Here is a 26,869-nt window from a genome sequence, read left to right as displayed (position 1 = left end):
GCCGCCGGCTTCCTGTCCTGGTCGAGGCCACTAGTGTTAGTGGCCTTCCGGTAAATTCAGGTAAATGAATTAATGAATTAAACCTAATACAGACCCCTCCCCCATCCCTCCCTTCAAGTTTTAGTTTTTCAAGAGTCTCCCATCGAAGAAAACGGGCGCGAGTAGTGTCCAGGTTGGGCGGCAGGTGGCAGCAGCGGCGCCTCAGTTTGTAAACATTGACACTCCCAGCTGAGTGGCTCAACATAGGTAACTCAATCTCGATTTAACCAGATCTCGAAAGGCTGCACCAGAGACATTAAATGTGGGAAATGTTGTGGTTCCCATTACACCCAAGACTGTGTGTCAAATATACTCACTTGCTCAAACTGTGGTGGTGATCATGACATTACATTGAAACAATGTCCTTCATACATAGCGGCAAAAACTAAGGTTCTTCCTACCACCAACCTGCAATACAGTAGTGCATTGAAACAACCTAACTCAGCCCATCGTCAACCACATCCTTTGTGTGTACCCGATATGTCTGTCACTGACCATCCTGCACCCCCCTTAGACCATTCCTTCCCCACAAAACGTACAACTGAGTTCCAATCTTGTTGAGACTTTCGTCACTCCCATTGAAAATGCACTAGAAAAGACTCTGGACCGGCTCCTGTCTAAATTCTTTACACAAGTAATCCAACCCATCCTGGAGGCTGAGCCAACACACACACCCCATCCACATTTATAGACAATGACATCTGACCTAACGCAACTTCCCTTTGCTGTACACAGATCATTTCAACTGATGGTGGACAAACTCATAAGTAACTACTCAGCATGCCTTACCCAAATCACTCTCCCAGGTTGACCTGCCACAACTACAACCACCACCACCAAGAGTAAGAAATCCCCCAGCTGTACAAACCTACTAAAAACTACTACTGACATGTCAAGGAAGACCGATGCAATCACATCCCAGACGTAAGGATTCAAAGTACAACAACATAACATAACCCATCTTCAACTAACCTAACCTAACCTCGTACACTAACTACACGTTACTTAATGCTTTATGTAATCTACCTACCCTACCCCAATCTACCCTAACCTAACTGAATTGCGACTAACTCCCAAACATACTACGACTCACAAACTGTCTCTTAACTAGACCACACACTTTCCATAGAACAGCGACACTTGGCTACCACCATACCTTGCGATGATTTTGGGGCTCAACAACCCCGCAGCCCGGTCCCCGACTAGGCCTTCTGGTTGCTGGATTGGTCAACCAGGCTGTTGGATGTGGCTGCTCGCAGCCTGACATATGTATCAACCTGGTTGATCAGGACTATTAACACAACTCGTCTTTGCCATCCTGAGTCCATTTCCACTCGTGTTTAGTTTTGTCTTTATCCTCGCACAAATAGATGACCTCGATAACTTTCAGCCTCGGCCAAATTATGAACACTGATGCGCCACCGAGTGCCGCATCTTTCAACATTACCACTCGTGCAGTCATCAGGACAAACCTTCATGCAAACTGCACATATCACAAAGAAGAACTACCTGTACTCAATTTTCAGGTTAATTTGGGGGAATTTTCATGCCAGTCATGGTGTAATTCTCTAGTAAAGCCTCTGTTGTGACCATCTGATTTCCCACCTGCCTGTGGTTTAACAAGAAATATGAACTTATGTAAAATAATGGTTATCACGTGAAAATTTGGATTTCCTGTGGTAATAGTTGTCGTCTAGTGGTAACGCACTCACCCCACACTTCGCGAGCGATTTGGCCTGGGTTCGTAACCCCAGGGAGGATTGACTAGGCATCAGTCCTTAACTGTAGCCTTTATTCACCCCAGCAGTGAATGGGTACCTGGTTAAATGATTTGACATGTTGTATTCTAGGGAAATTTTGGCTTAAGGACCTGCACGAAACATTATACACTATGCGTGCTAGTGGCTTTACAAGACTAAGAACTTGTACAGTATATGTAAATAATTTTTTTTTACATAATTTCATTAATGACCTAGTTGCATTATCCTCCTCAATATGCTGCATGACCTTGCCTTACTGAACCTAATTTTAGTTCAAGTATATTGAACAAAGCCACGCTACAACCCATCCTCCGAATTGACAGTACGATTTAATACTAAGTGTAATAAGTACACTATCGTACTGTCATAACCAGTGCATAATTGTACTTATGGGGCTGTTACATTTACCCAACTCCCTCCCCCGATTTAATTCTCCTCGTTTTCTGTTAACACACTCAGAATTTTAGGATGACGTTTTCAATTCCAATTAGCAATACACAAGTTTTAAATATCAGGAATTTCTTTTTCAGGTTTATTAAACAATATAGATTTTATACAAAATTTTAAAATATCCTTAGTTACTTTACAATTTATTGATATATTTTAGTTTTGTTTTATTAGTTTTATAAAACTGTAATATCAATATAGCTATAGGTTAAGTACTAATTGTAATTAAGAAGCAATAAAATTATTATCTTCAAAAACTAAGACGGTTAGGTGAGGTTGTGGTTTTCTATTCAGTTTTTCAGGTAAACTCAAATATTCACAATATATTTGACAGTACGATTTAATACTAAGTGAAAATAAGTACAATTTCTAACTGCTATGAATAGTACATAATTGCACTTATTTGTCTCCTTACATTTACCACCCCATTTTTGGAGGACGGGCTGCACGCTAAAGGTGAAGATTTAGTCCACTCCTTGATTCAAGAACAAGATACATCGTTCAATGTAGAGGCTGTGTCCGTGTGCTAGGCATTGTTGAATAGCAAAGTAAAAGGCTATCAGATAAACCTCAATATATTTTCAAATAATTTTATAATTATCATAATAATGAGTCCTTAATTAACCCAAGGGGTTACAGATACTTCGGAAATAGGCCTATGGGGCACAGCACGTGTGGATATAACGTACAGAAAGTAATTGCCTGAGCAGCAGTTACAATTTATTTATTCTACACAGTATCTACATGGGTCAAAATAAGCGTAGTCATTAGTCGTATGCCGGCACCACACATCAGCCATTCCTGGCAAGATGAGAACTCTTGAATCAAACTAAAGCAAAGAAAAAATATTTAAATGTTTACTGGTACAGTACTGTAAATTGTACACTTCACTTTATGGAAGGAGGGGATGGGTGAAAGTTTTCTCAAATGGCCACTGTCAAAATGTTACTTTCTATTCAGTTATAATTCTAAGCTGTGTTGGTTCTAAGAGTTTCCAACAAATAAACACTTAATTACATTAATATCTAAATGATAACGTGCCAGTCTATAATGATGCCAAAATATTTAGAAACGAGAACCAACCAACCTCATGTAATTGTGTAACTTTATAAAAAGCTTTGCAAAACTGTACCTACTATGCAATACTAAAATTTTTAATCAATCCTTCAAATATTTTGTATATAGTATTACAGTATTGTACTATTATGTAACCATTACAGCTTTCCCTTAAACCATTACAGTAACGGTTAGTCCAAGTCTACAACACCTTGCAGGATGTCAGCGCGCAATCAAGTTATCACTCAACAAATCAAGCAAGACTGGATTAATCGGGAATACATTGAGGTAAGATCATGCTGGTCGGAGCTTTTCAGAAAAGATGTAATCTTTTGCTGCACAAGCAAATGCAATGATGCTTATATAAAATTTGATAATTTAGCATTAAAATGGTTAACACTATGCAATGAAAAACCCTTGTCAATATTTGTCAATTCTTGTCTGATAGGCCTAATCTACTGAACACTAATTTTGAACAACCATCTGCATTAAACGATGCATCTACCATATTGACCCACACCACCTCTTCAATGATTCATATCATAAGGCATCTGCAGCTATCTTTTTGGACACACGCTGATGCTATATTTAGGATTTACCTTCTGTAAAGCATTATTGAAACAAGTGACTGTCCACATTTTTTATCGTATATATTTAAAATTATTCATGTGCATGTGCTGATTTGTTTGGAGGTTTAAAAAGGTGTGCAAACAAACAATATACATGTCCTCCTTCACCACATCATCTCAAGTGTAAAATCATGTCTTTCTTCACTAGGTTATCACCAGCAATATCAAGAGGATAGCAGAGTTCCTCAACAGCTTTGATATGTCATGCAGATCTAAGCTGAGTCAACTGAACGAGAAGTTGACAATGCTGGAGCGGCGAATAGAGTACCTGGAGGCGCGAGTTACTAAAGGAGAAACTCTTAACTAAGTTGACCACTTTGCAGTCAGTGACAAATGTAACATTAGATTCCTTATTATTTAATGCACTCTTGCCCGAGACCTATAAACTTAAGTACGAGGTTGATAAACATTTTGAAAAAATAATGACAATTTTAATTTGCAATTATTTAAATTTAAATGTCCTAAAGATTATAATTAAGCATTATTGCTGGGTCAAATACATTTTACAATGCTAGAACTGAATTATGAAACATTCTATCACAGAAGAAGTGAGTCTTATGCAAGTTCTGCAGATTGTTTCATCCTTATTCAAAATCTTTTCAAAAGTAAATGCACAAGTGTGATCCAAGGTCCAAATAACTTATGACATCTTATCACATCTTCAATGTGAATATTAAAATTACTAAAATAAAAAAATAAACTTGCTCCAAAATCAAGCAGGATCATTTTTCTACTGTGATCACTTCTATGTATTATTTTTTCAAGTTTTTTATATGAAATAAATGTTATACCAGACAAAAACTGTTTCAGCGTGTTCCCTAAACAAGGTGCTAAACCAAGTCTATATTCCATATACACAGCAAACCAGAATAGACCAGCTAGCCCAAACTAGTTAATTATCAAAAGAAAGCACCAATCCCAAAAGACTTATCACCATCTGTGGTGAAGTCAAAAGGCCCTACATGTCATTCAAGATTCTAATATGAAAGCAAAAGGACATACAGAGAACAATGTAAAAACTCAGATTCACCAAAGATGCTATCGATGAATAAGCAACTTTATGGAATGCTAGGGAAAAGCTAGCCCAAGACAGAGATTGTTGATGGAAGGTTTGTGGCTGTTTAAACAATTTAATAACTAGATTTGAGCAAATGTATTTCTTAAACCTAGTTTTAGATATATTCTCAATTATGTCTTCCATATTCTTAATTAAGTTTTCCATATTCTTAAAAAATAATTACTGCACTTTTCCTTACACCTTATTTTTAAAACAACTAGCAACTGTATAACGAGCTGACAATTTACCAAAAAATTCTGCAACTAGTATTGCCACATTGGCTTGTAAAAACTCAACAGGAAAGATACTTCAAATATAAACAGCAATACATGGCAGGGGGGATAAGATAAATTACAGTGGGGCCTCGATTTACGATGGTAATCCATTCCCAGAGACGTATTGTAAATCAAAATATCGTAAGTCGAAACGATTTTTCCCACAAGAAATAAAGGGAATTGAATTAATCCGTTCCACACCCTCAAAAACATTAACTTAAAAATGCATTTTATACTGAATACAATTTTTTCTCTAACTACAATACAGTACATATGTTTATCTTACCTTTATGGAGGACTCTTAATGCCGTATGGAAGATTGTGAGGACGGGGAGGAGGAGAAGTGTTACTGTTTGGAAGGGGGAGTAAGTTATTATCAAAGGAAGGCACCAAACTGGGAAGGCTATGTAACGCCACTGTTTGGAAGGGGAGTCCCCTTCCATTATAACATCAGGCAGTGAGGACTTCTCTGGGCTACACACACTGGCACGTTTTGCCTGCATACCACCAGGACCTACTTCTGGCTCACTGCTTTATTTTCTCACTAGAAATCGTTCCATTGAAGAATGTTTTTCCTTCTTTGCAACATTTTGTCTGTAACGAGGTATTACATTGTCATTAAAAAGATCAATGCAACGGCCTGTTACAGCTTTATTTGGGCAATTCTTTTCAGCAAAACTTTGCAGTTCTTCCCATACTGCACACATTTTCTTAATGAGGAAGGGACATCCTCTAATGCCGCCGCCTCCGCTGAAGATTTGTTGTACTGCCTAGCTATTTCAGCAACACGAGTATCATTTTCATGTTTATGAACGATCTCTTGTTTTTCCTCTATGGTCATTCTTACACATGTTTTCATATGTTGAACCTTACCACTGACTTTCTTGGGACCCATGGCATGATATATAATAATCAGTTTTATGTTCAAAAAGCCAAAAAAAAGCACCTCAAAAATGGAATTTCTTATAAGTGTGATCGTCACTAAGCAGGCGGCTCTAGTAAACTGAGACAGGTCGGCCCGCGTGATCAGGAATCAAGCGCTTGGTCGACCCAAACGTGTATCAACGAATATCGTTAGTCGACAACACTATCTTAAGTCGAGTTGTATAAGTAGGGGCAATCGTAAGTTGAGATGCCACTGTAATCCCCCTGCAACATAAGACCCTCCGCAGAGGGAACCAAGAACCAATTGAGGCTGAAAGGCACCGAAAAACACACCTCAGGCTCCCATTCAACCCCAGAAGCCCGTCATTGAGGTCCCCCAAGGTAGAGCCAAAGTACTCGTGCAGCACCTAAGACAGGAAGGTATCCTCCCAAGGAGAAAGCTTAGGGTCAGGAGATAATTACCCAAGTACTGTATTTGCCGGAATAAAAAGACGCATGCTTGCATAGGATGCACCTCTATTTTATAAGGATATTTTGTGGAAAAAAACAATTTTAATATGTTTCATCATACATTTATTGAAAGATATTTTAAGGTGGATTTTGTACCAAAACTCTTACCTCCTCTAAGATCAGCTGTGGTATAGTTTATATTTTGGGCACGAGAATTGCTATACAGAATGTGAAACTTGTATTTCTGGATGCGATGTTTTGTGTTGCCACATCAGGCCTCCAGGGTGGTGCACAATCACAGCACTAGTGATGTTGCCATTCACGCATTGCAAATGGCTGACAGGCGGATGAACGATTAACATTCCTTTCAAATTTCTAGGAGAATTTTTCATTTAGATAATAACTGTCTTAAAGGTAACACAGTAGTTAAATAATGTATGACATATCAGGTGTGGGTTATGTATACTGTACTAGGTAAAAAAGTGCATCTCGTACGCTGGCAAATACGGTAATTGCCCAAGTGAAGTTACAGGATGAGAGCTACGCTCGTGGTGTCCCGTCTTCCCAGTACTCTGTCAAATACCGCTTTGAAACTACTAACGGTGTTGGCCTCCACCACCACCTTACTTAGCTTGTTCCAACCGTCTACCACTGTGTTGGAAAAAAAAAAAAAATGGCAATTTTGTTTCCTTAGCTTGAATCTATGTCCTCTTGTTCGTGAAGTTGCTGATTTCAGGAATTCTTCTTTGTAAATTTGGTGGATTCCTGTTGGTATTTTTTAAGTGGTGATCATATCACTTCTTTTTCTTCTATCTTCTAGTTTTGGCATGTTTAACGCCTCAAGTCTCTCCCCGTAACTCGTTTTTCAGTTCCGGAAGCCATTTTGTAGCATGCCGTTGCACCTTTTCCAGTTTATTTGTGCGCTTCTTGAGATACAAGTGCTGCATATTCCAATGTTGGTCTCACAAAAGTCATGAACAGTTTCTTTGGTATTTCACCAACCATACACAGTAATTAAAAACAAGTTTGAAGTTAGAAAGTGACACATACGCTCCACTTACAATGTTTTTTTGTGTGTTCCTCTAGCGACAGCTTACTGTCCAAAACCACCCCTAGGTCTCATTCTTTATTAGAGTTTTGTAATTCCTTTCCACATAATTTGTAAGTTGTGCGTGGTCTATTTCTCCGATTCCACATTCCATAACTTGGCATTTATTCACAATGAATTCTCTTTGGCACTTGACGCTCCAAGCACTTATTTTTCTAGATCAACTTGAAGGGCATTACAAAGGTGGTTGTGAAGACGAGCACCTCGAAACTCCAATGGGACTAGAAGACTCGACTACTTTTGCCCCAATGTGTAAGGACCATCCTCGGAGAAGACCGAGCTACACCCCTTACCTTACTTTGCTATAATTTCAGGGCTCAACGTCCCCGCAGCCTCGCCCTCGACCAGGCCTCCTCATTGCTGGACTTGTCAACCAAGCTGTTGGACGCGACTGTTCGCAGCCTGGTTGATCAGGTATCCTTTGGAGGTGTTTATCGAGCTTTCTCTCGAACACTGCGAGGAGTCGGTCAGTCAGTAGTGGAAGCGTGTTGAACAGTCTCAGGCCTCTGATGTTGATAGAGGCCTCTCTCAGAGTACCTGTTGCACCTCATGCTTTTCAATGGGGGTATTCCGCACATCCTGCCATGCCTTCTGGTCTCCTGTGGTTTCATTTGTGTGCAGGTTTGGGACCAGCCCCTCTAATATTTTCCACGTGTAAATTATTATGTATCTCTCCCGCCTGCACTCAAGAGAATACAGATTTAGGGATTTTAGTCGGTCACAATATATTAGATGTTTTACCGAGTGGATTCTAGCAGTAAACGACCTCTGCATGCATGTAGGCCAGCAATTTCTCCAGCTTTGAAAGGGGCTGTCATTGTGCAACAGTATTCTACTCTAGAGAGCACTTGCATCTTGAAAGGTATCATTGGTATAGCATCTCTAGTTTAAAATTTCTTGTTATCCAACTAGTTATTTTTTTTTGCAGTTGTGATAGCTACTTTATTGTGCCCTTTAAAGGCAAGGTCTTCCGACACGAGTACACCCAAATCCTTTACATTGCTTTTTCATTTTATGTTATGATTTGACTGCTGTTTGTACATGGTTTCCATTTTTATATTTTCATTTTTTCTGTAGTGCAGGAGCTGGAACTTATCTTTATTAAATACTATATTATTTTCTGTAGCCCACTGAAAGACCCGATTTACATCTGATTGGAGGTCTGCTGCATCCTCTATGTTGTCTACTCTCATAAATATCCTAGTGTCTAGGATATTTATTTAGATATTTATAAAAGGACACAAACTATAGTTTGTGTCCTTTTTTTTATGTCCGATATGAGGATGAAAAAACCAGCGTCGATTGTAATGAAACGTCATTTTCTGGGCGAGTCCCAGAGGCTCCCCGGAGCTTACTAGGCTGATATGCTAATGTCAGACTTTGGCATCAGTCATGTGTATGGATTTCTTATGGGCCTACCGGGGACCACGAGCCAGAACCTGGCCCGCCTCAGAGAGGCAAGGGGAGCAATGGCCTATAGAAACCCCCGTGTGATTGGAAACATTCTATGTCTGTCATCGATCGAGTTAGGCACCCAGAAAGGTCGGCATCCCAAAACAAACCCCAATTCTGGTGAAAATTGCAACCAAAAGCCGAACGAATGGATAGAACTCCCCAAACAAAAACGAGGAAACTAGTATGACATCACTCGTCGTCGCGCCGCTGTCTGCGCAGCTCCCCCCCTCCCTGGGAGGGGGAAGTGGTAACCCCAGACCCACCACGCTAGCAATCCACACCCCAGTTCTGAAGCTGGATGTCAAAACACACGAAAAAAACGCCAACCGGAGGGAGGGAGGGATGCCGGGGAGCCTCCGGGACTCACCCAAAAAATGGCGTTTCATTACATTCAATGCTGTTTTTCTGGGGGGAAGCCCCTATGGCTCCCCAGAGCTAACTACCCACAGAGGAAAAGAATACGGACTTACCTGGGAGGCGGTTGCTGCTCACTCCTCAACCCAAAGTCGAGACAACTGGCTGCATCCGCCGACCCAAAGCTGCACAGGCCCGACTGTGCCCAGGAACGTTTACAAGGTAACGAGCAGCCAGGACCCTGTTCGACTGCCAAAATCCCCGCGCCCGAAAAATGTCAACCCAGGACATATTGCCAAAGACGGCGGCAAGAGCCGCGAACTCGCGGACGTCATGGGCACGGGGATAGACTGCAGGCTGGCTAGCCTTGATAACCCTACGGACGAGCTGGGAGACTCGCACCCTCGAACAGGGAAGAAGGGAAACCGGATTAACCCAAAGTTCGTCCACTGACACAGAAGCCGTGGCCCGCAAATAACAGCGGAGAGCCACAACCGGACACAAAACATGATGCACCCCCGGCCTAACCAACCAAGCATTAACAACCTAGGGAACCCTCCAGAAAGCCGCAGTCTCATTCTTCGCCAGAAAAGGAGAAGGCTGCAAACGAACAAACCGATCTCCCCGACCGAAGGAGCAGAAACCTCTGCGCCGGAGGAGAGCATGAAGCTCACCAACCCAACTCCCAGAGGCCAATGCCAACAGGAAAAGAGCCTTCGAAAAACAATTCGGAATCGAAGGGGCCACAACAAAACGAGTGGAAGAAAGAAAAGAGAGCACCCTGTCCAAAGACCAGGACGGCTCAGACGGCGCAAATCTGACATCAATACCAAAAGCGAGCTGAAGCGGCCCCGCCAGCGTCACACAATATGAGGCGACAGTGTTAGACACAAGGAGACGGTCCTGGAACAGCCAAGAGAGAAAGGACATTACCACCCTAACAGAAAGCGAAGTACAACGACGAAGATTTAAGAAAAACCGGAAGGACTGCCAGGAAACTTCATTCTGCCGCCAAGACAAAGCCCGCAGGTGGGACACTAATAAGGAAGCCACCTGATCACCATAGAGATGATGATAAACTTGAGTCAAAAATACCATACGCGAAGACCGAACCATCCACGTGATGAACCGGTCCGATCTGCTGGAAGAGATCGTCTGTCCTGGAACATTATCAAGTCGATTGTGATAATGGTCCAGGACGATCGAAACGTCTTCTCCTCTTCATTTTCTAGTGTGTGGTTTGGTCAACTTTATTAATATCTGTTTGTAGTTTTTCAATGTCTTCAGCAGAGGTAATTTTCGTGCAAATTTTTGTGTCATCTGCAAAGGATGATATGAAACTGTGACTTGTAGTTTTGTCTATATCTGATATGAGAATAAGGAAAAGCAGTGGTATAAAGGACTGTTCACTGAGGTACAGAGCTTTTAACTGTGCTTGGACTATTTTATTTGGTTGACTGTTACTCTTTGTGTTCTATTCGACAAAAATTTAATAGCCACCATCCTACTTTACCTGTTATTCCTGTATTAGGAGGTGCAGCCCAGGGGTTAAACTCCTGAAGTCATTCCTTTAGAAGAACAAAATTGCTGTACCTAAGGGAGGTTCCATTAGAAGATGATTGGTGGCATTTTATAGTCATCAACCAACCCCTTATAACCACCACCACCATCATAAGCCATTAGTCACCTATTATCCCCCCACCTGATACTTTCATCATTACAGCCCACTACTGTAGAAAATAATCAGATCCCAGCATATCAATATCAGCCAGCTTAATTTCCACTGAAAATATCTACTTACCAAGAGCGTACACCAGCTGCTGAGAAACCTGTGGGTTCACCGCTGCAGCAAGGATCATAACAGTCAAGTCGCCGGTTGAGGGCTGCATGTCTACTAGCCACACCCGCAACTGTGTTGCTCCGGCACGCTCACGACCCTAATTGTGCACATAAAAGAATGTGTGAAATTGTGTCCACTCCAACTTGATTAATTGTGGATGGAAAATAAGTACATGGATCAAGATGGAAACTAAACGATGAATCAATGAATAAAGAGTATTCACATAAGTAATTTATCAGTGGATAAATCTCACTATGCCAGTATTTTATAAGTGCATAATATATTTGATCAGTATAAAAATCATATTAGTGTACTGTTTTGAATAATTAAATAACAATGGCACGTAGCATTCGATTAGTGTATATACCCGGCACCTTGATTAACATTATTTCCCTGCACTAATTGGTGAGTCAAGCTTATTTCCTCAAGAGATTGGAAGAACCTCTTCCATCCTACAGTATTAAGATGAAAATGTTAAAGACAGTTGTTAAAATAAATGAATATTATCAATATGTTACACTTCTCTAAAGATCACATGTGCAATTCATTTTCTTCAAAACCAAGGAGAAAAAACTTACTCTGACTTGGCATACCCAAGAATTAAACAACAGACAATTCATTAATTTTTCTTACCATATTTAATCAAGGAAGTTATGAAGGAAGTTATACCTGGTACCTTACCTTATAATTACAATACGTTGATTTCGGAGATCAACTTCCCCGTAGCCCAGCCCCTCACCAGGGCCTCCCAAGGTGGAAGGGGCCTCCCAACCTTACCTTGAGGCTACCTTGAGGTGCTTCCGGGGCTTAATGTCCCCGCGGCCCGGTCGTCGACCAGGCCTCCTGGTTATTTGGATTATTTATTTATTTATCCTGGTTATTTATTTATTCCCAAGCATAAGGTTAAGGTGTGTGTCAATACAAACAATATTGTCAAATATAGTTTGGTAATCACGAATATATACAAGTTCCCACCCGTCTTGAAATACAAAAAATATTACACAATTTGGACTTGCTACAAGGCTAGTATATATATATATATACACTATATGAGTGGTGTGTACAGGTGGGTATGAGTGGTGCCTATCAATGCTTGCCTATCAGTGATTATGGGGGGAGTGAACTAGCCGTTTATTGCCACATGCTAATTACCTTTCTCAACATTAATTTTTTCATCATATTTTTTATTTGGGGATGGAACTGGCTTCAACATCCCTGCAAACACACAATGTAACGGTCCCTATGATTCCCTGGTTATAACTTATAATAAAGTAGCTACATCTTGCTATAATGTTTTTTCATGACATGAGAATGTAGTTACAACTTGCTATATTGGTTGTTACAATTGTTAGGTGTTAAACCTTGTCCAAACATTGTAGCAACGTCATAGTTTTGGCTCGTGTTTGGTGGGATCATCTTCCTTCAATGCATTTCACTTGCCGACCACCTGCACAGGGAACAAGAACTTCCACACACATCTCTTCAACACAACTGCATGTCTAACTTTCACTGATGTCCCCAAGTCCTATCCCTTTATAATTTAAATAGGCTTCCTTTGTCCACCTTTTTTATTCCCCTCAGGATCTTGCATGCAGCGATCTAATCCCCAATGTTTCTTCTCTCCTCTAAGGTTGTCAGGGTGAATTCCCTCAACCTGTCCTCATACTGCAGGCCTCTCAATTCTGGTATTAATCAAGTTGAAAACCTCTGAACTTTCTGATATTTCTCTTTAAGTTTCACAGGGTGTAATTACCTAAGTGTAGCTACAGGATGAGAGCTACACTCGTAGTGTCCCGTCTTCCCTGCACTCTGTCATATAACGCTTTGAAACTACTGACGGTCTTGGCCTCCACCACCACCTCACCTAACTTGTTCCAACCGTCTACCACTCTGTTTGCGAAAGTAAACTTTCTTATATTTCTTAGGCATCTGTGTTTAGCTAGTTTAAATCTAAACTGTGTGTGTAATTAATTACCTAAGTGTAGTTACAGGAAGAGAGCTATGCTGGTGGTGTCCCGTCTCCCCAGCACTCTTTGTCATATGATGCTTTGAAATTACCGACGGTTTTGGCCTCCACCACCTTCTCACTTAACTTGTTCCAACCGTCTACCACTCTATTTACAAAAGTGAATTTTCGTATATTTCTCCGGCAGCTTTGTTTCGCAAGTTTAAATCTATGACCTCTTGTTCTTGAAATTCCGGGTCTCAGGAATTGTTCCCTATCAATTTTATCGATTCCTGTTTCTATTTACAGGAATCGATAAAATTGAAATTGTGTGTGGATGTTGGTGCTGCATACTCAAGTAATGATCCCACACAAGTGGTATGTGTTAACTTGAAAGCCTTCTTGTTTACAATTCTTAAATGATGTTCTTATGTTTGCTAACATCCCATAACCTGCTGACGATGTTATCCTGTTCACATGAGCTTGTGGTGTTAGTATTGAGATTATGTCTACTCCCAGGTCTATGTTGCCCAACCACTTGGGGTGGACGGTAGAGTGACGGCCTCGCTTCATGCAGGTTGGCATTCAATCCCCGACCATCCAAGTGGTTGGGCACCATTCCTCCCCCCCCCCCGTCCCATCCCAAATCCTTATCCTGACCCCTTCCCAGTGCTATATAGTCGTAATGGCTTGGCACTTTCCCTGATAATTCCCTCCCTTCCACGTTTTTTTTTTTTTAGATTTTTTTTTTAGTTTTTAGTTTTTGTAACCATCTTCCCCTTATGGTGAAGTTAAATGCTTAAATTCAAGTCTCCTTTGTCCCATACACATTTTCATAACTTTATACTTATTTGGATTGAATTTTAGCAGCCATTTACCTGCCTATTCCTTATGTTTATTAAGGACTTTCTGCAGCACAGTCCTCTTCAGTTCTTACTCTCCTCATTAACTTTGCATCATCTGCAAACATCCCGATGAGCTCACTTCCTCTGTGAGGTCATTTACATAAATAAAAAAACAGCAATATTCCTAGAACCGAGCCCTGGGCAACACCACTTTCCACTCCTCTCCAGACATGCGTCGAGTGGTGTGCATTCGCCTAGTTGTGCTTGCAAGGGTTGAGCTCTACTCTTTTTGGCCCGCCTCTCAACTGTCAATCAATCTACTGTTATAAACTACAGTGGGGCCTTGATTTATGATGGTAATCAGCTCCCAGAGACGTATCGTAAGTTAAAATATCGCAAGTCAAAATTATTTTTCCCACAAGAAATAAAGGGAAATGAATTAATCCGTTCCAGACTCCCCCAAAAATTAACTTCAAAGTAAATTTTACACCTAATTCACACAAATCTTCACTACAAAAGTTCAATATGTACAAGTTATTACAATACTTACCTTTACTGATGACTCCTGTTGGCATATGTAAGATGGTGAGGAGGGGGGAGGAGGAGAGGTGTTACTGTTTGGAAGGGGAGTCCCTTTCCATTATAACATCAGGCAGTGGTGATTTTTCTGGGGTACACTGGGGTCGGGTAGGCTGCTCCATTATAACAATCTTTCTTTGTTTTAAATGTGTTCCATTTGTTTTGTATTTTTCATTTACGTCTCAATAATGGAGCAGCCTACCCGACAAACACTGAACGAAACTTTATGGCATTTGTCCATTTATCAAATTGTTTCAACCGTTATTTTTAATTTTCGTTTTTTTTTTTATTTAAGAAACATGGAGCAGCCTACCTGCCGAAAACCGAACAAACCTTTTTGACATTTGTTCCGTTTTTCAAAAATTTTCATTTGTTTTATTTTCATTTTGTTTTTATTTAAGAAACCATGGAGCAGCCTACCTGCCGAACACCGAACGAACCTTTTTGACATTTGTTGTACTAGTATTTCAAAAAATTTCATTTTTTTTCTACAAAAAAGTCAATGCTTTGCAACATCTCAGCAGTCACCCCTTCATATCCCAGCATCATTAGCATCTTTAACCCTTGTGTTGCTCAGGGCTAATGCACATAACAACAACAAAAATTCTTCTAAACCTGTTAATGTGTGTTCTCTGATCATGGGAAAAATAATAATAAAATCGTAAGAGGCATATATTGCCCGCTATAGGGCGGGGAAGTCTGGCAAAAAAACAGGCGCTGACTTGGCATGCGTCCCAGACGGTCTGTTGCTCCCAGCTGTCAGGCAGGAGTGGCCACAAAGAGATAATTACCTAATTATTTCAATGTCTCTGATTGATTTTTCGTAGTTTTTTGCTGTAATATTATTCAATAGTGTGTAGTGTGATATATTTATACAATAAAATGAGTGAATCATCGCTGTACTCAAAAATACTGTATGGTGTGCATATTGTTGATTCAATTATTATGTTCATCAAACAGTGAACAAATACTTTGTCGGTTAATACACTATATACACAGGTTATATATAAGTATCTGCATATTTTGTTCACCATAACGAACCACTAAGTTGGTATTATGAGTCAAATAGCAACGAGGAGTGACCGCGACACACCAGCTAGCCACTCGCTGCCACTCACTCCCTCAACACCACCTCACTCGCCCACATTCTCCTCCCACCATACTGTCTTTGCTTTTACAGTGTATTCGCTATATACAGACGTTATATATAAATATCTACATTCATGTTCACCATAACGAACCACTAAGTGGCATGCTGAGTGGCAGTGGCAGTGGCAGCCCGCCACTGCTCAGACCAAAGAGCCAGAGCTCAACCCCTGCAAACACAACTAGGTGAGTACTGGCTGCTACTTCCTCCCTCCCTCAACTCACCTAACTCACCCACATTCTCCTCCCACAATATTGTTTTTGCTTTTATTCACTATATACAGATGTTATATATAAGTATCTACACGCTTTGTTCACCACAATTGTACAACTAAGTTGATATAGTTAGTTCAGGCACTAAGAGACATCGCTACACACAGTCAGCTGGCGGCTGCTTCCCTCACACATTCAAGGTCAGACGCCCTAAAATTTCACCCCCAACTATACTGTTTGTCTTGTTATTACCCTATATACAGACATTATATATAAGTATCTACATGTTTTGTTCACCATAACTGTTCAACTAAGCCGGTATAATGCCCAAAGAGCATAGTGGCCACCCCTACCAAACTTGACAAATCATGTAGATGTTGCCACACCCATCACCAAAATGGCTTCTCCCCCCACACTCCTTTTGCTGTTATTACACTGTACATACACATTATATATAAGTACCTACATATACTTCCATAACGAACCACTTCCGTTCACCATAACGAACCACTAAATTGGTATGCTGAGTGGCAGTGGCAGCCAGTGGCTGGCAGTGGCAGCCAGTGGCAGCCAGTGGCAGCCAGTGGCAGCCAGTGGCAGCCCCCCCACTGGCTGCCACTCCCTCCCTCCCTCACCTCACCTGACTCGCCTCCATTCTCCTCCCACCATACTGTTTTTGCTTTTATATACAGACGTTATTTATAAGTATCTGCACGTTTTGTTTACCATAGCGAACAACTAAGCTGGTATAGGGAGTCCAGACAGTAAAAGGTGGTCACACAGAGTCAGCAGACAATGCTACCTCCCTCCCCACCAAGATTACTCCTCAATTTGTCACGAAGTCCCTTCTCTCCAGATGTGTTACTAGATTAAATGAACAAATCCACAAGGGCCGTGACGAGGATTCGAACCTGCGTCCGGGATCATCCCAGACACTGCCTTAATCGACTGAGCTACGTCATGGTAAAAAGAGTTGAAACCGAAGTTCTACTGAACTTACTGAATCCCGCAGCCTCTTCGAGACACAAACCAGGGTTTTACACAACTCCCCCATACACTCAAGCTATGTCAATAGGCCGTTCTCCCTCTTCGCCCTTACATCACTACACACACGTCACAATAATGTGATGTATCAAATGAACAAATCCACAAGGGCTGTGACGAGGATTCGAACCTGCGTCCGGGAGCATCCCAGACGCTGCCTTAATCAACCGAGCTACGACATGGTAAAAAAGAGTTGAAACCGAAGTTCTACTGAACTTACTGGATCCTGCAGCCTCTCCGAGACACAAACCAGACAAGGCCACAAACCAAACAAACCACACAAAGCCTATTGACATAATTCGAGTGCATGGGGGAGTTGTGTAAAACCCTGGTTTGTGTCTCGGAGAGGCTGCAGGATCCAGTAAGTTCAGTAGAACTTCAGCTTCAACTCTTTTACCATGTCGTAGCTCAGTCGATTAAGGCAGCGTCTGGGATGTTCCTGGATGCAGGTTCGAATCCTCGTCACGGCCCTTGTGGATTTTTTTTAGCAGGGATATTCCTGCGCGGGCCCTAAGCCTCTGGCTGGCCCACTAAGTGTTGCTTGTTTCTGTTTTACTTGGGCGGAGTATGAGTATTTATGACTCGTATGGTTGCTTCAGTAAGATTTTGCCATATGTGTTTAACAACTTCTGCTCTGTTGAATCTAAGTTGAAATCTTAATGGGTTTGTAACTGAGCACTGTGTTAGATAATGTTCCAGTGGTCTGTCGGCATTTCTCCACAGTACTGTACTGGCATTTCCTCTCATCTTCCGGAACCTGTAAGGCTATTTCCCATGCACATGGGTACAAGCCTTTTGAATGGCTAGCATCTCTGTTTGTAAAGTCGAACATCCATTTGAGAGTCTCCAACTATTTACAGAGTTTCCTGCTTTAACTGCAGCTCCGGTTTCTTGTCCCTGCTGGTCTACTGATCCATCTGTGAAGTGAAGCTGTTGGATGCCAAGTTTGCTTCTATAGTAGATTTGTTCATTTGATACATCACGTTATTGTGATTTGTGTGTGTAATAGTGTTACTAGATTTTTTCTTACAATCTTCATCACTTTGCATGGTATACAAGTTAACACTTTCGCTAATTGGTGACAACAGTATCGTCACCAATATTCCTACTTAATACGCTGGCGTGCGGCGCTCGGGAGTCACGAGAAAAAATATTTGTATAAAATCCATTTATTATCCGATCAACTTGGGAATAGTTTACAAATGTTTGCCATGAAATTTACGTTTTCTCTAATAGCCGAACAGCTTATTAAAGAGAACGTTGTGGCAGTGAATCATCGTGGTAAAGCAATTGTATTATTGACACGACGAGTATAATCGACGAAGTTTTTATATATGTTGCCGGTCGAACACATCCTTATGTGACCTTTAATACTTATGTTCTTATAGAACATTCTATTGCGAACACATTGGTACAAAAATGAAATACATACATCGACAAATAATATCAGGACAGTGAATTGAATATACACTTTTCAAAGCGAGTTTCGCCGATATGCCGCCGCGGGTAACACTTCGGCCACTTCCCACACTGTTTTGGGTGGGCTACGACATTGAATCTATATTTATATGCATATGTCCGTGTAGAGAATTTTATTGCGATTCCAATGATACCACAATTAGCGATGTAGGACAACTGTAAGCTTCGCAACCATTAAGAGAGTGGAAACATTTTGTTGCTGTTTGGCGCTCTTGGCGAGTGATCTGAATAGTTTTTTTATTTGGTGTTGATAGTCCTTATGCTTTGGCGGTATTTTATAGGGATGTTCTTATAGACAATTTTATTGCGAACACAGTGATACCAAATTTAAATACGTGCGCCTTCAATTATTGTCAGGACAGTCAAAAAGAGTGTACACTTTTTCGGTCTTACCGCGCAGACGCGCGAACCGCCGAAAGCATCTAGGGGTATGATTTTTTTCTGAACGCGGAGAGCGCGAAAGTGTTAAGGACACTGGGTGAGTGAGTGAATGAATGAGTGAGTGAGTGAGTGAGTGAGCGAGCGAGCGAGCGAGAGAGCGTGTGTAATTACCTAAGTGTAGATACAGGATGAGAGCTACGCTCGTGGTGTCCCGTCTTCCCAGCACTCTTTGTCATATAACGCTTTGAAACTACTGACGGTCTTGGCCTCCACCACCTTCTCACTTAACTTGTTCCAACCGTCTACCACTCTATTTGCGAAGGTGAATTTTCTTGTATTTCTTCGGCATCTGTGTTTAGCTAGTTTAAATCTATGACCTCTTGTTCTTGAAGTGCCAGGTCTCAGGAAATCTTCCCTGTCGATTTTATCAATTCCTGTTACTATTTTGTATGTAGTGATCATATCACCTCTTTTTCTTCTGTCTTTAGTTTTGGCATGTTTAATGCTTCCAACCTCTCCTCGTAGCTCTTGCCCTTCAGTTCTGGGAGCCACTTCGTAGCATGTCTTTGCACCTTTTCCAGTTTGTTGATGTGCTTCTTAAGATATGGGCACCACACAAGAACTGCATATTCTAGCTTTGGCCTAACAAAAGTCATGAACAATTTCTTTAGTACATCGCCATCCATGTATTTAAATGCAATTCTGAAGTTAGAAAGCATCGCATAGGCTCCTTGCACAATATTCTTTATGTGGTCCTCAGGTGATAGTTTTCTATCTAGAACCACCCCTAGATCTCTTTCTTTATCAGAATTCTTTAAAGATTTCTCACATAATATATAGGTTGTATGGGGTCTATGTTCTCCTATTCCACATTCCATAACATGACATTTATTAACATTAAATTCCATTTGCCAGGTGGTGCTCCATATACTTATTTTGTCCAGGTCTTCTTGAAGGGCATGACAATCATCTAAATTTCTTATCCTTCCTATTATCTTTGCATCATCAGCAAACATGTTCATATAATTCTGTATACCAACTGGTAGATCATTTATGTACACAATAAACATCACTGGTGCAAGAACTGAACCCTGTGGTACCCCACTTGTGACATTTCTCCATTCTGATACATTGCCTCTGATTACTGCCCTCATTTTTCTATCAGTCAGAAAATTTTTCATCCATGATAGAAGCTTACCTGTCACCCCTCCAATATTTTCCAGTTTCCAGAACAACCTCTTATGTGGAACTCTGTCGAAAGCCTTTTTTAGGTCCAGATAGATGCAGTCAACCCAACCATCTCTTTCCTGTAATATCTCTGTGGCTCGATCATAGAAACTGAGTAAATTCGATACACAGGATCTTTCAGATCGAAAACCATACTGTCTGTCTGATATTATATCATTTCTCTCCAGGTGTTCTACCCATTTAGTTTTGATTAGCTTTTCCAATACTTTCACTATTACACTTGTCAATGATACAGGTCTATAATTGAGGGGGTCTTCCCTGCTGCCACTTTTGTAGATTGGAACTATGTTAGCCTGTTTCCATACGTCTGCTACGATTCCTGTACACAGGGATGCCTGAAAGATCAGGTGAAGTGGAATGCTGAGCTCAGATGCACATTCTCTCAGAACCCATGGTGAAACGCCATCTGGGCCAGCTGCTTTGTTCTTCCCGAGCTCCTTTAGCATATTTTCCACTTCATCTCTAGACACCTCTATCCGCTCTATGTTGCTCTATTCTCTGGAATTCTTATTGTGTCTGGTTCTCTGAAGATTTCATTTTGTACAAACACACTTTGGAACTTTTCATTTAATGTTTCACACATTTCCTTTTCATTTTCCGTGAATCTGTTTCCCATTTTCAACCTCTGGATATTATCCTTTACCTGCAATTTGTTGTTTATGAATTTGTAGAATAGGCCCGGTTCTGTTTTACATTTATCTGCTATCCCTTTTTCAAAATTTCTTTCTGCCTCTCTCCTTACTGCTGTATAGTTGTTTCTCGCATCTTTGTATCGCTGGTATGTTTGGGGGTTTGGCCTCTTCCTATACCGATTCCATTTTTGTGTCTTTTGGTCTCTTGCCCTCTCACAATTTGTCGAACCAATCCTGTTTTCTGGCCCTGCATCTCTGTTTTGGTATGAATGTTTGTGTGCCTTCCTCGTATAGTTTTAAAAATTTGGCATACATTTCATTTACTTCCCTGCCTAGCAACAATTCTGTCCAATTACACTCATTAAAAAAATTTCGAAGTTCCCCATAGTTGCCTCTCCTTAAATCGAGTTTATCAACTGTTTCAATGTCCCCATTTTCTTCTAGATGATATCTTAAAGCATATTTAATGTCTAACAGGATGTGATCACTCTTTCCCAAGGGAGGAAGGTACTGGATGTCAAAAATCTCTTCTTCTTTCCTGGTGAATACTAGATCCAGTACTGACGGTACATCTCCTTCCCACATTCTTGTGGCTTGCTTTATGTGTTGATACAAGAATGTCTCCAGAATGAGGTTCACAAATCTGCATGTCCAAAAGTCCTCCGTTCTTGCTTCATAGGCCTCCCAGTCTATTGCTCTAAAGTTGAAGTCCCCCAGTATCAACAGTCGTGATTTATCTTTATCTGCTTGTACAATAATATCTCTCATGACCATTATGAGGCCCTCTCGTTTGTCATCCAGTTCTTCCTTTGTCCATGTGTTGCTTGCTGGTGGGCTGTAGGTATTTACAATTATCAGCTTATCATCCTGATTCCAGACCTGCAATGCCATTATGTCAATATCTCGAGGGTTTTCAAATATTAACTCTTTTACCTTCAGGTGTTTTTTCACCAGTACAGCCACTCCTCCTCCCTTCCTAGTTTTCCTGTCACGTCTCCAAACTGAGTAGCCTCTTGGGAATATGACTTCATTTATTATATTTCCTTCAAGTTTCGTCTCTGATAATGCAACAATATCTGGGACCCTAAGCTGGATTATATCTTGCAACTCCAAAGTTTTTGACCTCACTCCATCTATGTTGGTATATACAATTTTCAGGAACATGTTCCCTTTTCCTTCGCTCTTTACTCCCCCTTCCACTACTGATCTTGTTGCTTTGTTTTTATGTACCATTTCACAAGCTTTCCAGTCCCTGTCACTTTGTAAAAAAAAGAATTTCTGTCTTCTTCATTTCTATCCCCATTTAGACGTTTTGCCTCAATTTTGTGTGTGTGTGTGTGTGTGTGTGTGTGTGTGTGTGTGTGTGTGTGTGTGTGTGTGTGTGTGTGTGTGTGTGTGTGTGTGTGTGTGTGTGTGTGATATCATATTTTTCCATAACGTTATCGATGGAAGGAACTTCACCAACTTCCTTCAAAAGCAAAGTTGACCACTTCCCAACCAAACAAACAGGATATGAAACTTTCTATGCATTCAACAACTTGACTGCAAGTCCAACTTGGACCAGTGTCTTCTTGTTCTACATACTTTCAATTTAAGTAAGCTGCCCTTGTTCATGTTGTGTATTCTTCTCAGAACATTGTATGCGGTGTTCATATCTTCTCTTTTTTTCATCTCTCCTCTACAATTGTGATGGCAGGTTCTCTAAACCTGTCTTCATAGCCAAGCTCTCTCCATTCTGGTACTATTCTAGCTACAAACCTTTGAACTTGTAAAGATGTCTTTTGTGCTTCATGATGTGCGGATTCCATGCCGGTGCTGCATATTCCAGTAATGGTCTCACATAGGTAGTGTGTTTGGACTTTTAAAAGCCTCCTTGTTTAGATTTCTATATAATGTTCTAACACTGTGCACAGTTGGAGTGGCGTGCACGGTTGGTATGGTATGCACGAGTGGGTGGTGTGTGGACTGACAAGGGTAAAGGGACTATCATATGGTTTGGGTGGGGGAATAAGGGTGCGGGTATGTAACAGGCATACCTAGCTTGCATGACAAAATATGAATTCTCTTTTAAATTCCTTACTTATTAACCCTTGGATGAAGCAGCTATTAAAGAATCACCAATGACATTGAGAACATCAATCAACCCTATGTTATTTTCCAATTGTCAGAGCAGAAAGACTGTTAGCCCTCTCCTGGGGCCCCCCCTCATCCCCCAAGCAAACACCTGACCTTCCCCGGGATGCAACCCCACAACAGTCAACTAACTCCTAGGTATCTATTTACTTCTGGGTAAAGAAAAGCTACTTTCAACAATGAAATTGTACACAGTACAGAAACCCACCTCTCCTTGTAGACATTTTCTGTTAAATACACATTACAGCTATGAGAAACATCACAGAAGAGAATGCTTACCCACACATGGTCCACAAAGCCTTCTCTTATGTACTTCTCTACATTACACTCGTATACCAGCTTGTCAGCTTCTCCAGGAACAAGGTACCATTTTTGCAAGGAGTGAGCCGACAGCACCAGCACGGCACGCTGGTCCTTGTCGGCCCCATGGACACCTACGGCCCTCACCAGCCTCTGTAAGCATCATTCCACAAAGTTAATCTATTAAGTTACTGTACATGCAGCTCTGGCAATGAAAATTATCATTAAATCACATTAGGCCTTCCTCTCTCCTGCCCCTCTAAAAATGGTTTTATCAAGGTTTGGTCTGAAATTACAGAATAATTTAAGTAAATCAAGCTTTGAGTGCACATAAAAAGCACTTTCTTGGCAGTGCACTGAATTACTAGCTTATGTAATATTTTATAGACCTCCAGTTAGGATCTGGTGAGTATTCAGGAAGACCGACACTTGGCATTGACACACTGCAGGAAGTTTTCCAACCATCTCCACAAGATTCTACTAAAGAACAATCAATCCAGCCCATGTACAAATCAAGGGCTCTGTTGATGAATGAAACTTCTGGAGGTTAATTTCAGGCCAGATAGTCTTTTCTATCGTTTCCTTTGCCCTAATATGACCCTTTATGATGGTTTGAAAAAGATGACTGTTGTACCAGGGTGAAATACCACCCACCTTGAGTGGGCTTGGACTTATCCATGAGAAAAGCAGGATATTGCCTTAGGGGAGCAACAGAGAGGTACAGCAGAAAAATTAGATTTACTTGCCATACAAAAATTTAACAGAAGACACCCAACACAGATTTAGCAAACAGATCCAAGTTAACAAACATACAATCTTTGTTTAACCTTTTATTTCTACAGTACAAGATTGGGATTTGAAAATACCATTAGCCATCTACAAGATTTAGAAAAAGGCCTTTGAGTACAATAGCACAGGAAACTATTGCACAACTACTGTACAAGCATACATTGCCAGTAAGGGAAGTACAAGATTGGGATTCCTAAATAACCAGTAGTAGTTACACTTCACGGAGAAATGCTAGAATGTACGTATATAACAAACAATGTCCCGCATGAATCAATCCTTGGATGCTATAATTTGCAATGTACATAAAAAGTTTAAAGGTGGGTTTAATTAACATTTTGAAAACCGACACAAAACTAGGACTTTAATTGCTATTATACAATGATGGCCAAGACCCCCAGAAGAACGTGGACTCGCTATAACAATAGCTTCAAATGAGAAAAACAAGCTTAACCACTGCACTGCGCCAAACAACAAATGCGTTTTGAGAGTTGTGCATTTTTTTTTTTTACTTAGGCTATATTTTAATGTTTTTTAATTTTTTCATCACTTTGTGTTTTGAAATGAAAATAGTTGAGTTTGAAAACATTTTGACATTAACTTTACCTGACCATTTATAAAAACAACAAAAATATGTCCTTAACAATTGCACTATGAAGTTTTTGCCAAAAAAACAGGTGCACACTGCAGGGGTTAAAGTTCAAAATTATATTTAAGGAAAAACTGAAAATATAGATACAAAATTTCTGGAGGAGCATTAGATGAAGCAACAGAGGAGAGAGAGATTTAACACCTAGCATAATACATGAAGTATTACAGCAACTAATAAAATGAAGTTCTTGGCTTTCTGCACACTAAGTTCTTGTATGGTCAGGTCTCAACCATGTCTGGATTTTTGAGGTACAGCACAAATGTAATCCAAATTTCCTAAGTAGAAACCAAAAAAATTGTACTCACAGCTTCAGGAGCTTGTGTTGGCATGGAGCCAAAGACGAGCGACGACACCCTGCGGGATATGCCCCCTAGCAGGCCAGCTGGCACCTTTAACTGTCGAACATTGATGGTCTGGTTCCCTCCTGATCCCCCGCCTGGCTGGATGAGTAGTGTGGTGGACGTGGTGGTTGCCAAGAGACAGCCCAGAGCAGCTCCCAGGAACACCAAGCTGTCGCACTCCTGGCCCTACAGTCATCAACGATACACCTTAACAACTATGCACAAGAACAATCGCAAATACTTTAACCCTTACACTGCTCAGGGGTCCTGGGGACATTTACACCCCTGTGCGCAAGAAAAAACAAATAAAAAAATTTTTTCGTATTCTAAACATGTCAATTTGTGTCCCCTGAGCACAGGAAAAATAAAAAAAAATCGTAGGCGACATATTTTGGGCGCAATTGACCGAGGAAGTCTGGCAAAAAGTGGGGATTGACAGAGCAGTCGTCAGACCCGGTCAGTGTCACCCCGCTGACAGGTGGGAGTTGCTACAAAGATATTATTACCTAATTGTTTCAATGTCTCCGATTGATTTTCTCTTAGTTTTTTTGCAGTAATATTATTCAATAGTGTGTATTGTAATATATCTATATAATAAAAGTGGTGAATAATCGCTATACTCAAAAGTATGATGTGCATATTAGTGATTCAATTATTATGTTTATAAAACAATAAACAAATAGTTTTGCTGCTATTACACTCTATACACAGGTTATATTTAAGTATCTGCATGTTTTGGTCACCATAACGAACCACTAAGTTGATATTGAGAGTCGAAAAGCAACGAAGAGTTACCGCCACACACCAGCCAGCCACTCCCTCAACACACGCACTAAACTTTCTTCCCCAACAATACTATTTGTGGTGTTATTACACTATATACAGATGTTATATATAAGTATGTATATATTTTGTTCACCACAACTGTACAGCTAAGCTGATATAGTTAGTTCAGGCACTAAGAGTCGTCGCTATACACAGCTGGCGGCTGGCGGCTCCCTCACTCATTCAAGGTCACACGCACTAAACTTTCTCCCCCAACAATACTGTTTGCAGTGTTATTACCCTATATACACATATTATATATAAGTATTTACATGTTTTATGCACCGTAATTGTACACCTAAGCTTGTAGTGCGCCCAAAGAGCATAGTGGCCACCCTCTAAACAGCTAGACAAATCGTGCAGACGACGTCACCTCCGTCACCCATATGGCTCCTCCCAGCATAATCCTTTTACTGTTATTACACTAATACACACATTATATATAAGTATCTACATTTGTGTTCACCATAGAGAACCACTGAGCTGGTGTGGTGAATGCAAACAATAACAGGTGGCCACACAGTCAGTAAACGATGCTGTCTCCCTCCGTCTCTCAGCATCACTCCTCCCACAGCACTAATTATTACAACAATCCTGCTATTATCACAACCCTGGTTATTTATATCACAGTCAGGGGTCATCTATAATATTGTCATCGTTAAATAATAACAATTATATATTTATTTTGACATTTTTCGGCGATACTGTGGTCACAAGCTGAACAGCAATGCTGTTCGCTCATGCTGCGTGCGCCGGCCTTGGTTGCTCCAACAGTACTGTGCCTCTCACACCTGAGAATATTGCCCACGATTTTTTTTTAAAATGGCATCTGTTTACAAGAGCCCTGAGGAAGCTAATGTGAACCCCGTGTAGCCGCGGGCCATTTGAATCGGGCCTGGCACCCTATGGCATATATATACTCCATGCGCACCGTGGGACATGTTACTCAGGGGGTATATATACGC

General features: G+C 40.8%; 2 protein-coding genes across 4 annotated transcripts in view; one reads left to right on the top strand and one right to left on the bottom strand.

The window, feature by feature from the left end:
- Nup133 (nuclear pore complex protein Nup133) overlaps window positions 1–26,869 on the bottom strand; it is a gene marked incomplete in the record, with an annotated part of 90,231 nt that overhangs the window by 40,989 nt on the left and 22,373 nt on the right. Inside the window, 3 exon segments of the mRNA XM_069334355.1 lie at window positions 11,317–11,452; window positions 23,280–23,453; window positions 25,044–25,265. Coding sequence (XP_069190456.1) covers window positions 11,317–11,452; window positions 23,280–23,453; window positions 25,044–25,265 — 532 coding nt within the window.
- Window positions 113–4,732, top strand: HSPC300 (haematopoietic stem/progenitor cell protein 300). Of its 3 annotated transcripts, none has more exons than XM_045743056.2 (3): window positions 113–246; window positions 3,488–3,590; window positions 4,080–4,732. In XM_045743056.2, the coding sequence occupies exons 2-3, from the start codon at window positions 3,522–3,524 to the stop codon at window positions 4,236–4,238; spliced, it is 228 nt and encodes a 75-aa protein (XP_045599012.1). In that variant the 5' UTR covers window positions 113–246; window positions 3,488–3,521; the 3' UTR covers window positions 4,239–4,732. The 3 variants fall into 3 exon arrangements, with proteins under 3 accessions (XP_045599012.1, XP_045599014.1, XP_045599013.1); XM_045743058.2 differs by lacking the exon at window positions 113–246 and adding an exon at window positions 308–429; XM_045743057.2 differs by lacking the exon at window positions 113–246 and adding an exon at window positions 567–963.

This window comes from Procambarus clarkii, chromosome 31 (genome assembly GCF_040958095.1).
Source record: "Procambarus clarkii isolate CNS0578487 chromosome 31, FALCON_Pclarkii_2.0, whole genome shotgun sequence".
Classification (NCBI taxonomy): domain Eukaryota; kingdom Metazoa; phylum Arthropoda; class Malacostraca; order Decapoda; family Cambaridae; genus Procambarus; species Procambarus clarkii.
The sequence above is the reverse complement of the archived record's forward strand: the minus strand, read 5'-3'. Positions and strand labels throughout refer to the sequence as shown.